This window comes from Aulostomus chinensis, chromosome 8 (genome assembly GCF_037954235.1).
Source record: "Aulostomus chinensis isolate RoL2024-O1b breed Wild chromosome 8, RoL_Achi_v1.0, whole genome shotgun sequence".
NCBI lineage: Eukaryota > Metazoa > Chordata > Actinopteri > Syngnathiformes > Aulostomidae > Aulostomus > Aulostomus chinensis.
Genome location: NC_141327.1, coordinates 5,172,802 through 5,186,116, shown reverse-complemented (window position 1 = coordinate 5,186,116; position 13,315 = coordinate 5,172,802). Strand labels below are relative to the sequence as shown.

The window sequence follows — 13,315 nt, the reverse complement described above, 5'->3', positions numbered from 1 at the left end:
TTATGTCCTGCTCTAAACAGTCCTTCCTGAAAAACAAACTCCACAACACAAGGAGTCAAAGCTCTACACTGCTAAAGGAACTCTTCCTTCCATAATACAGCTGACCTGTCCTTACTGTACCTTGAAGAAGCTCCCGCTCCTGTTTGTGAGACCGCCTTGTGGAATCCCAGGTGGCATGCTGGAGGCCATGTTGTCTTCCTGTTGACAGGACTGTGTCCCTCAGATGTTTGGGTGTATGTTTACATCTGGGACATTCTGAAGAGGCCAGAGCTCTGTGGGACAAACAAACACATCAGTCCAGACACTTCAGCTTGAGTGCAACCAGAGGAAATTCCTGCTTCGGCCACAGCCAATATTGTGGAGGTGCTGGTCTGCTGGAATGCTTTCACTCCGAATCCGTCTCCTTTTCTGTCTTCTCTACCCCCTCTCCCAAATTATTCAGTTTTAATTCTCCTTTCTCTCCCCTGCCTTCTTTCTCTATGTCTGCTTGCCTCCTTCATCTCACTTCTATCAAATAAATCCTCTATTTACCTGACTCTCCCATTCCCTTCTTTTTTTCTGTTTCTCATGTCTTATATTTTGTTCTCATGTCCTCACAGTCCTACTAAATTTTCCATTTTCGACAGCTTCAGTTTCAGCACAGCTTCCTTCCTTTCCCACTCATCCAAAAGAAAGATTGAGGGCAAGTGTACATTGGTAAGATATTTCTGAATCAGACCTCTGTAACTCTCCTTTGGCTTTTAGCCAAATACACAATGGGCTTGACCTGTCAGATAAGGTAAAACTTCCAGTGAACTTTTGTCTGACTTTTCCACCTTTTTTTGTTTCCCCCTCTTCACTTTATCTCTTGGTTTCTCTATCTGTGCATGGTCTGTTTTCCTCCCCTCCCCCATCTCCACTCCCTCCAGCCAGGCTGAATCTATTAAGCCAGCCCTTCCCTTCTTGGCAGAGGTTCACAGGCCCCGTAAACCAGGGAGATGCTCCATTCGTCCATCCACAAACACACTTTCATCTCACACAGGAAGGAAGCACTCACCCTCCACCATCTCAGGCCGAGGGGGAGAAAAGAGCACTGACATCAATGACACAGACTCTTCTCAATCAAATTCATTCAGGACCACTCTTGTCCACAACATTCGTGAACTGCTGAGTTTCTCCTTCGGAATGACCCCCGGGCTCAACTGACATGTCGTTCCTAAAGTATGTGGACAATAACCCAGGTTTTGATCAAAGTGTGTGGCACCATCAAGAGCTTTTAATCAAAAAGTATATTTCATAACCAAGCCAAAGTCTTTAATGTGACCATCCAAGTTAGAGTTGTGACATGCATAAGTCCTGTACCTGTAGACTGTCCTACCAGCTATACGCCCACTGTCGGATGAGCGACCAGTTAGTTTAACCGCAAAGAGCAACAAGAGGGAACATCAGAGGCTGGACAGCAGCTTTCTATGCACTGTTCAAGCAACCTGGCTTTCAGTAAGCAGAGAGCTCCTACATCTAGCATTGCAAGGTGTGATAATGCTGATGGCTGGACAAGCAAGTGGACCACCTGGCTTATCTCTTCCAAATGAGATGTTTTTGTTTACCAGTCCTATGCATACTGTTCAAGGCCTGTTTCCATATAGAATTTCTAAGCGCCAGCATAATTTTCCAACTATTTCCATTCCACTCTGAGTGCATCTATTTGAACTTGAACTAAAAGGCGCTGGTGTCGTCCTCATCACTTTAGTGTCGATGTGGCGGACACCAAAAGTTCCCGTCGATAGATGCAGATGTCTGGATGATGGTTTCCCTGGCTGGTGTCTGTGCTATGTCGATGGTACCGCCAAGCGTCTGGAAGAATGGTTGGTAAGGCCACAAACAAGGCTCCATCCAACAGTCGCTCTTGGAGGAGGCATTTTCCAAATGCATTGTTGTTTGTAACAGATTCTCCTTTTGACTGAGCTGGAATGAAGCTCATTCGTATGAGGGCGAGAAATCTCCAGATGTTATTCATGGTGGAAGAAAAACAAAGACTAAGAATAACAGAGAACATTTAAAGCTAGTCAATCAGAGAGTCTCTTGTTGATACTGTTGCTATAGCAACACCTACGCATCCTGGCATTTACCCCTGCTGCTTTTCTGCCAGTAAAAGAAGAAAAAAAGAAAAACCTGCTATGTTGACACAGGCCCTAGAACCAATTGCCTAGCATGGTCAGGCTTTCACAAGGCACTGTGAAGAACATAATTGAGTCACATATACTATGGTTTCAGCGGTACTACTTTAATTGCATAAATGTTTAATTTTAACTTTAACTTCAGTAATAAATCTGGCCTAAATTGCTGTAATTTCTGTTTCCCAAAACAGCACACTAGATGGGTGTGGGTGACGTTGCTGCAAAATATTTGACCAACAAAGAAAGGACACGATGACTCTAACCAAGTAACTTGCCAGAAAGTTCAAATTCAATCAAATTAATTCAAAATCATAGTCATGTTTATTTATATTTCTACAAAAAGCTCAAATTATTTCATGAAATATGAACTAGGAGTCTGGCGTTTGGTTTGTACAGCATTTTTTGGGGGGGTCATGATTCTATTCTGTTTGTACATTTAAAAGGTGGAGAAAAACTTCCCAGGAAAATGACAGCAAGAAACAGCGACACTGAAATGAATAAATAGCTAATAATAATTTTACTGATTACAAGAACTGGTGAGGTAAAACACGAGTGCCTGTACTCTTCTCTGCACTTCCTCAGTGACACGTCATCCACAGATATACACACACACCCTAATGTAAATTTTGTTTTCATGTGGGTCCCAAATTTGCAGGTCAGATGAGCAAACTGAGCCTTGAGTGTTTGAGTTTTTTTACCCACCCTATTATGATCCTAGAGAATTATCACCTGACTCTACAGATGCTCTCATGTCTTGGTTGGACTGCCCATTATGTTAATGTCTTGTCATTCCCAGTGGCAGCAGACACTCTTCAAGCCAAGAAACTACTTCCCATGACTGACAAGGTTAGGGAGTGACTAACAGGCAAAGACCAGTGAAACACATTTAGCATCTGGAGCTGGTGGAGCTCAAATAAATGCTACAAAGAGAGAAAATATGTCTCAGTGTGGACAGACAGCCCCACAGCAATATGTCTTCTCTGTGTGTGTTTAGGTAAAGGTTTGCTACGTGACTGTGTTGGCGGCAAAACAGAGTACAGACATGCAGCATGTCATTGCTATAGTTTGTAGATTGATAGGCCATTCAACTGGATTACAGTTGATAGAGTATACAAGAACCAGGGAAGAATCACTGTATTGATGGAAGTACGTTGGTGGCAACTTGCGCCCCTTACAGTTAATTGTAAATGGAAATGTAGTTGGACTTTTACTCAAAAACTATTTCTTCAGTCAAAAGTGTATTTTGCCTTTTAAGTACACACAAATAGGTGCCTTGAGCTTACAAAGATGTTTTTCACCCTGTGTCACCATGTTCAAGGTAGCGCCAAACCGAAAACGTAACTTTGTTTTTAGCTCAAATTGTTTTTGTATTAGTTTATGGCAGGATAATAACAGATGTGGAGTATAACGTAAAATGCAGTTGAGTGGTCTATACTGATGTTTTTGTACAATTTTGTTGTTGTTGGTCATCAGTCACCATTAGCTTCAAGCTAATTACACATTGTTGTGATTTGGTGCTGTATAAATACAACTGACTTGACTTGACCATGATGATAATACTACAGGGGCCCCACAGAACAAGCACAGAATGCCTGATAAATGTGGGGTCTATTACTCTGCATTTGAACCAATCTACCACCATTTGCTTCATCTAGGACTGCTAGTCAGGCTTAAGTTTAGTTTTAATCTGACAACTCAACACAACACAATAAATCAACTTCCTGACTAGTGGTGCACCAGTTGCCCGGCCAGGGATCGGAATCGGTCATTATTTTCTACATGACCAGCCCTGAGTGGAGACCAGACGGTCAGTGTCACCTATTACTGATTCCGAGCACTGGTCACACTGATTTGCCAGGAACAGCAGCGAGTCTATTTTTGACGGACTGCGCATCAATCTACACAAAAACAAAACATGCAAGACAGGAAATCTCCCCACAAATGTCATGCGGTCAATTTTCAAAATAAAACACTTTGTGCAGGCTCCTGATTGCAAAAATAGACTTGAGAGGGACACGATATAAACACGCACTCAATGTGCATGTGATAGAAACGCACCAATCAAGAGACAAATGACCACATCAGGAGAATCTCGGCAAACAAAACAAGCTGGCAGGGAGCTAGAAATTGCAGTTATGTGGGGGACTGACATGGTTGGCATCACAGCATGAACACGGTGCAGCTGCCCAGTGGAAATTCCAGGTCAGTGCGTAAGTTCTTCACTGTGAGGTGTGAGGATGTAAAGCTTCCACTTTGTAAACTCGTAAGGGCCAAAACTGCACAAAAAAACCTAATAAGACACTTCAAACTCCATCACCACATTGACACTGCCCAATTTGAGGAAGTTAACAAAGGGAAAGTGGCGAAGACTAGTTGTCAGAGCTCGGAGACTAGCCCCCCTACGATCATCAGTTTTCCATTAAATATTTGTCATTTCCCACTAGGTCCTGGTTACAGCTCATCCAGCTAAGTATTTGACATTTTCTCTGTTTTATTCTATTGCTGAGTGTAGTTCAGTTATGAGCTGATCAGATAAAACAAACCATTTGTAAATGTCTGATTTTCTATATTTTACAAGCGACCGTCAACTGTAATTCATGATGGATGACAAAGTCATCAATAACAAAAATACGCATCGGTTACAACCCTTTAAAACCACAGTAAAGTCAATAACCATGAATAATTACTTACTCAGCTGTTTCTATGGACCTCTCAAGAGAATACTTGTTTCCTGTATAAAATAAGAGACGGTTTGGCACAACGACTTCATTTTCCCAAAGTAAAGAAAGAGGGAGAAACAAAAACTGAGGCCTGTGAATAATTTAAAGTGAAGTGAAGTCAGACCTGGTGAAGGAATTTCTTGGACGGCAGTTAGTGATGTTTTGTTTCGTCCTTCAGAGGTGGATTCTGTAAAAGAGCTGATGGTGTGAAAGAAAACACTGACAGGAAGGGGAATAATGTTTCCACATGCTTTGATGTCCAAGTCTCAGATGATCAGAGAGCATGCTGGGTACTGAAAACAACAAGATGACCTCATGCCAAGAAAGCTGCGTCCGAATCTCATCTACCAAAACACTGAAACCACATCAAGACTCCTAACTAGCGTATCAGTTTTTTCCTTGTGTGTGTGTGTGTGTGTGTGTGTGTACTTATTGTACTTGCTTCATAGTGAGCAACAAAATTGGTAGTTAGCCAGCAGAGTAAGGCTAGTTTTGTAGAGTGGGGACATTCTTGCCAGTCCTCACATCTTCAGATGATTGTGTGAGGGTCAAAACTTGGGGTTAGGGTTAGAATTAGTTTATGGTTAGGGTTAGGATCAGGCATTTAGTTGTGATGATTAGGGTAAGGGGCTAGGGAATCCATTATGACAAGGAAGGTCCTCACGAAGATATTAGTACCAAGATGTGTGTGTGTGTGTGTGTGTGTGTGTGTGTGTGTGTGTGTGTGTGTGTGTGTTGCCTCGGATGAAAATAAAACAAATGAGAGGCTACACTCTCCCCTGTGGAACGGACAAGCCCCTAGGCACAGCTGCACAAAGACACCCTATGGATACATATATTAGTGTGTCACATACATCAACACACTAATACATACACACACAAACACACACACACACACACACACACACACACACACACACACACACACACCATCCCCTGAATCCACCATTGCACTGCGTATAGCAGTTACAGCATTTTCTTGATTTGCCTTCAAAAATATAAAACTGCTAATAGTTGCTATTAAAGGTGATTCCCAAAGAGGTTCCAGCCGTCTGCTGGGCCGCTGGTTTCACACATTTCTGCCTGAGTACAGAGGGTGGACCCCACCTCTCGCCTGAAGGCAGCTGGGATAGGCTCCACCCCCCGACCCTTAACAGGATAAGCGGTTGAAATGGACGGATAAGCGTTTGAAAATGGATGGATTATTTCTTTTTTGTATTTCTTTGCAAAGGCAGCATCATGATAACAATGTGACATATTCTTTCTAAGTCCTACCATTGCAATTATTTGTATGTTCCTCAAAATATTAACTCCAAAGTAAATCATTATTAAATATTACAAAATTACATGTATGAGGGCTAGCCAACACATTGCCTGAGATAAAACCTCTTTCAAATTATAATTCTTTTGTTCCTTGTCATGTTCCTCAAGGAATTTGCATCTCTCACCCTCTGCCACTTGTAACATTTGTCCCTCTGACCAGTGAACGTGATGTTGGCACCTAAAAATGAGACAATGCCACCTAGATATTTGACTATTTATGATGATGCTAATATACTGCCGATAATGGTTGTGTGTCAGTATTATGAAAAGCTCAGTATCCGAATTCCGTCACTAATTTTTCTCAAGCTCAAAGTTTTAATTTTCCCTAGCATGTGAGTAAAACATTGCACTGAAGGCTGCAGGGGTGACAAATGTAAGCGACTTTACAAGCAACAGTAAAAGTGAACAAGCAAAATTCTTTGCTTTATCCAAAACAAGTAATTTTTTTTTTTCAGAATGCCCCTCAGTTGATACCAACTCTTTCGAGCCTTTTGCAAACCTTTGGTGGCTGATAGTGAATTGAGTTATACTGTATATACTCTTACTGCATAACTTAGATAAACCAATACCAGAATTCCCTCTGAATGGAATCAAAAATAAAAAAGAAACTGACTGTGAAAACAACTTTCTCAACATGACTAGTTTTAGCTTTGGCCCACCATCAGCATCTGACAGAATTTTACACTTGGCGTTTTGCGATTTCTCAGTGAAATGAACATTGGGGTGATAGTTAAATTCTGTCACTTTTCACATACTCTTACCTTTTCAATCAAAGAATCTTCCGTTCCATGCTGATCCCAGCCAAAGAAGTAGTCTCTAAGAGTTATGTAGCACAAGAACCCAAACGAATGGAGTTTTAACTTCAGAGAACAGAATCCTGCATTCCTAATTCGCCACCCTTTTAGTGGTGTGGGCATATTCTCCCAGTGTGTAACATTTGGCATTGATTATTGGCAGAATTGGAAAAGGGCATATTTATGTGATCTAAAGCACATGGTCTAAGGTGTACATGTGTTTTCGGGGGTGTGAGGAACTGTACTCAGTCTCAGCTCAAGAAGATGACAGTTCTTTATTCATCTTTAAAGTGTGCTGTCCAGGGGATGCTGCTTGCTATGTGGTTTGGTGAAGCCACAAAAGATCAACTGGAAGAAAACCTGAGATTGCAACCAGCTGTAAGGAGGCATAACACCACCTAATATTCCGAGGTGGACATGATTGGTGAACCTGTTCATGTAAACTAGAACAACGGCAGTAGTCCAATCGGATGGCAGTAATGAGCACAAATACAACTGCTATTCAAATAATGTAGGACTGTGAGAAAATGACAACTGCTGGTCAGAAACTAGTTGCTCGTTACTACCTGCACTGTAAACTTTTCCTTGCTGTTAAGTTGTTTATATCTGCATGGATAGCTCCCCACCAACTGAAGCACACAGCTATCTCTTTAAAGCTTAACTATTCACCATCTCGTCAGGCTTATTGTCTGGAAACCGCTGCCTCCTACGGCCAAAAACAACTGTTAAAGTGATGAGCGCAAACCAAAACTCAACATGGAGGAGCTGCTTCCTGCTCCGGTCAAGTGTGCTGGGCTAGCACAGCTCCACGCTGCTCTGAGTGCTGCATACAAACTCCCACACGTGGGTCATGTTGTTTCCCTGAGGCTAACCAGATGATCGTGTGCATTTGAGAGTGTTGCATGTGTGCATGTGTGCATGTGTGCGATGTGTGTCTTCTTAAGTCATAACAGAGTGTAAACAGTTCCACAGCTCTGCGTGAGTGTGGGACCGCAGAGCAGAATTTGGGTCAGGAGTTCTCGCTGAGTTCAGCTGAACCGGCTGGCCCACGTTGTGTTGGTTACAGAGGAAAGTATAAATGTAGTTTTTTATGTAGAGGAATGTGATCACACTCAGCTTTTTTTGCTCAAGGACAGAGGGTTAGGATTACTTTAGTCTTTCCCATGAAATGTTTATCTGTCAATCAGACACCAAACTGAGTGTGAACGTAACCTCAAATCACAGCTTGAAGACTCCTGCTATAGAAATTTCCATATACTGGCCTGCAAAGCATTCTTTCATGTTGACAAAAGAAACCATTTTAAGGTCACATATCATAAGAATGCTACTGGACTAAATCATAGTTATAAACTGTGTCAAGCAGCAGCACCACCCAGCCACAACTCTCTTCAGTGGCCTGGCCTGTTTTTTCTTGCCTACTCCCTTTAAATTAGTACCAGGACCACTGGCTCAGGCTGAGGATCGAGCTCACATTGAGAAGAGAGGTGCGTGTGACGGAGGTAGGGGGTGGAGCAGATGAGGTGTGAATTTCCAAATTAACACAGAATAATCTACATTTGTCTAAGTATGAACTCTTGGGTAAACGTGAAAGACAAAAACAGCATAAGACACTCAGTTACAGAGGTTTTTCAGCCCCTTTTCTGGAATCCAAAACATCTGGCTTTTGTCTGCAACGGGAACAGGTTTCATCAGTATTCATTTCTGGGTCAAACAACCTTCAGTAGACGTGGGTATTTACTGGCTCAGGTGAGCTCTGATGTAAATACATAAACTGGATGAACACGGTAATTTGTGGCCCACCCCTGGCGTTTCTAATCTCAGACAGTCATATGACAAGTGGTCGAAGCTCCACTATCAGTTATATACATGCAGGCAATGAAAGCTTATCGCTAGAGACAGACTGATTAATTGGCCAAAATCAGGGTAATTATTGAGTTGTTTTTTTTTAGGTCATCGGCATCGGCATTGGCATCGGCGCTTGAGGCCAAAAAAAAAATGTATGCAGACACCTCAGCCTGCAGGCAGCCTTGTCAGTATGGCTGCTGTTGACCCGTAGCCATGTTTCCATAAAATGTCCAACAAATTTAAGAAAAGCAGCAAAAGGAGATTTTCTTCTGCTTATCCTGTCAAGGGTCGCAGGGGGGCTGGACCCTATCCCAGCAGCCTTCAGGTGAGAGGCGGGGTTCACCCTGGACGGGTCGCCAGTCCATCACAGGGCCAACACATATAGACAGACAACCATTCACACTCACAGTCACACCTACGGTCAATTTAGAGTATCAATCTGCCTCGTCCCCTCTTGATGTCTTTGGATGGTGGGAGGAAGCTGGAGTACCAGAGAGAACCCACACAGGCACAGGGAGAACATGCAGACTCCACACGTGCTCGAGCCCAGGCTCGAACCTGGAACCTTCTTGCTGTGAGGTGACAGTGCTACCACTGCACCACCGTGGCTCCTCTTGATTTTGCATATTATTCAGTTTCCCTAAAAAAGTAAATGGACATCTGATCTTCTGTGCTCCCCCTGCAGTCCAATTTTTCCATTCTGTAGGGTAGGTAACTGACGTCAGTAGCTGTCGGATGTTACGTTAAATGTTTAATGTCAAATAAGTGATGAGTATATCTATGTGCTGTAAAATTATTCTGAGGGACCAAAAACACAGGGATGCTGCTGGCCACTGATACTGTGCCCACTAACATTGTGTATTTTTTAACATTGTATATTTATGCAAGTTTCCAATTTTTGCAATGTAAATGGGATGATATACCCGACGATAAGGGCCCAAAGGTGTCTCCTGGCACCATTGTGTCTTTATCATATTGACTTCTGCTCTGTGGATTTTTCCAGCAGACAATTCTAACCATCTGGATTAAAAATTTTTCCATCTGTTTCCAAAATTTTGGCTACTTCCTTTCCACCTAGCTGGAAGAGAAAGATCCCACAACAATGCCAAGATCACACCGAGCGAATTTAAGCCCCGATTTTCCCCTCAAGAACTCCTCCCAGAAGAAAGAAGCAGGTGATGTTTCACTGACACACGCCAGATATCTAAATATGGCCCAGTCAACGCCAGCCCAGAGAGCCATGACAGTAGACTGAGAGAGAGAGAGAGCGAGAGAGAGAGAGCGAGAGAGAGAGAGAGCGAGAGAGAGAGAAGAAACCCAGTGGAGAGGCTGCAATCACAGGAATTGTTAAACTATTTGCAACTGAGTCATCCGTTCTTGATTTCAAACTATGACATTTCAATCGTATTTAATAAAAAGCATCAAATTATGGCTGATTTGTCTGGTTAATAATCACACATCACAGCTGAGGAAGCATTATACTATGGTGGTCCATCCATCCATCCATCCCTCCATCCATCCATCCCATATATTCAGGATAAGATGGAGGGAATTTCTTCAAATTTGGCAGAAACATCTGCTTGGACTCAGGGGTGAACTGAAACGATTTCTGTGGTCAGAGGCTGCAGTGATACAACACAGACCAAGTGTGGTGCGTTCCCAGCAGAAAAAGCTGCCCCGTATGTTCACCGCACCTGCAGTGTATCTCTGAGGGCTTCTCACAATCGTCAGAGGTTCTGTAATAACTATGCTGCAGCTCACCCACTAATCCCTACATATTTCCTTCATCAGCTGATGAGGTGGTCCTTCAATGTGAGCCACACCGTATTTGAATGTGGTCTTGCTTGAGAGGTTTGTTCACTTGCTCCTGAAGATCTGGAATCTGCATGTTTTCTCTCACAGAGAAGAGAAGAGAAGAGAAGAGAAGAGAAGGAGGAAAAACGTATAAAAATGATAAAAAAAGGCCAGTGCTCAGTGGGTCTGAGTAAGTATAAAACAGTGAATGAAAATCAGGTGCTCTTCAAAGGTGTCTTGACCTCTGCGCTGCATTATTTCTTTGTGAGTCTTTTTGAAAAAGCCAGCCATGTTTATCTAGCTTAAAGCTAATGGCACCATAACAGAAACTGCCCAGAACATTGGTTTACAAACTCTTAAGCACATCCACAAACACTTTATTTTGGGCTAAAACAAATCATAACCCTTCCAGTTTGGTACAGAGGTGAAAAAAGCTCAAAACATGTATTTGTGAGTTCTTGAAATGCAAAAAATACACTTTTTGAGTGAAGTTTTGCATTCAGACTGAAACAAAGCTCAACAAGTCTAGCAAAGCTTCTGATGGATGGAATGTAACTAGCCTGGAGTGTGTGGCAGGAATGACGGATCTGGTGGGCCGGCTCAGTTCAGACTAGCCTGGACTCACTGCAACATTATGGCAGACATCAGTGCTGCTCCTGTGAAAGTCCTTAGTGTTACCACCTCCCACAGGGACAGTTCTCTCTAAAACTGCTACCATGACCGGTTGCTTCCCCTTCCAGCAAGGGTGACATCACCTTTCATAAACCTGAGAAGCGCTCAGTTCTGAATTAAGAAGTCCCCAATACAAATGGTGAGATAGGAATATACACTGGCTATGGATGACACCTCTAATCACATGGATTCAAGACTGTCTTTCAAGTCTGAAACTCAAAAAAAATTCCAGGCGGAAAAGTCAGACACTTAATCCCTGCAGATGGGCACACTCACCTAGTTTTTGATGTCACTGCAATGTCACAATCAGCGTCACAATCAAGCGCAGACAAGTTGTTTTTCATTAAAATACCTCAGTCATTTCCCCAAAGCAGCATGTAACTAGGCACTTTGTGCCCAAATCCTTGGGTCTGCAGTGAAGATAATCTTCTTATCAGATTCCAAAGAGGCTTACATGCAGAAATTGGCTCCTTTATTAATAAACATCAGTAACCTAATAGCCAGAGGAGTTCTGCAGCAGTTTCGTGCGGGACCAGGTTGAGACAGGTCGGAGGACATGTTTTTGTGAAAACTTCAACTCTAGACTGGTGAGGGAAAGAGGGGAGACGCTGGAACATGTCTCTGGGATCTACTTTTCCCAGTGTCTGGATTGCAAAACTGGTTGAGAAATGACGAAAGGAAGATTAAAATCGCTGAGGTTTCTGTCAAAGCACATATTTAACTAGGACCCGCAGTTCCAGTGTCGGTCTGGATCAGTCAGCATGAGTAGCCCAGCATCTAGAGAGGCAACTGATTTACTGATTTGTTCGTCTCTGTTTTTGTTTTCACTTTAAACCCAACACATGAAGACCAGGAACGCTTTGATAGGCAACAGCCAGTCTTAACACTGCGAAGCTTCCACTGCTCCTCCTCCTTTAAATGTTTATGAGGTTAATTGCGTTTAGGGGGGAGAACAATACAGTTACTCCGTTACCTGCCGTTTTCAAATGTCTATATACTCTTCGAAGTTACTCTTTCAGTTTCTACAAGAACAAAATAAACACTTTTCTCACTGACTCTCCTGACCAACGACAGAACAGAGCTGTTGTGCCCACCGTAGTTCACCTTTCCTGCCGTAAAAGTGCGCTCACCTCTCCAACTCTTCGACGTCTTTGTCCTCCGCCCGCCGTGTTGTCTTCGGTTCAGCTCACTGCTGAGAACCCTCGACGTCCTGGAACTCCACCAGTGAGGAGATGGACTCACTCCCACAAACATGGAACTTTAGGGAAGCTGCAGCGCCATCACACTGTGGCTGGACCTCCCTGCTCTTCTTCCTCCTCCTCCTCCTCCTCCTCCTCCTGAGGGTGAGGGCAGTGTGTTCACGGAACATCCGCTCACCTATGTAAAGTTCCTCGCCGTTATTTTGTTTTAATGATGCTGTCTCAATATGATTGTGTAGAGGCCAATTACTGCAAAAAAGTGATATCACCATGGCAAGTCCTAATTATAGGATAAAACATTATGGACTTAATTGGGAAATTTTTTCATCCGATAATTTTCACTTTTTTATTAAACCTGTCCCTGATGACACCGCCTCCCGCCCGATGTCATCAGGGATAGGCTCCACCCCCTGAGACCTGGAGCCCGATGGATGTCATTTTTATGAATATTTATCTCGTCATTATGATTCCCGATTCTTTCTATTTTTTATTTCCTTTTTTAACTATTTTGTTTAATCTTAATATGAAAATGTAAATAAAAGAAATCAATGAGACTTTATTTTAAACTTTTTATCTAATTTTTGTTGAATTTCTATCCCATAGCTGTGATTTCTTCATCTCACAATTTTGACTTTTTATTTCAGGTCTTTTGATGATCTAATTTTTTATTTTTTATTTTTTTTAGCTTTCATGAAATCAAAAGAAAAAATAGGCCAAAATTGTATGACTTTCATCTCATTATTATGATTTTCTCTCTTAAATCTGAATCTTTTTCTCATGCTTTTGACTTTTTATTCCATGGCATCGTCTTT

General features: G+C 42.5%; 1 protein-coding gene across 2 annotated transcripts in view; it reads right to left on the bottom strand.

The window, feature by feature from the left end:
* LOC147256891 (ras and Rab interactor 2-like) overlaps positions 1-12,640 on the bottom strand; it is a 42,243-nt gene extending 29,603 nt beyond the window's left edge. For both annotated transcript variants that reach the window (XM_086210543.1, XM_086210544.1), the window contains exons 1-2: positions 12,435-12,640; positions 121-272 (exon numbers count right to left, since the gene is read on the bottom strand). In XM_086210543.1, the coding sequence (XP_086066669.1) occupies positions 121-189 (69 nt within the window). In that variant the 5' untranslated portion in view covers positions 190-272; positions 12,435-12,640. The remainder of the gene's footprint in view (positions 1-120; positions 273-12,434) is intronic.
* Positions 12,641-13,315: the final 675 nt, after the last annotated feature.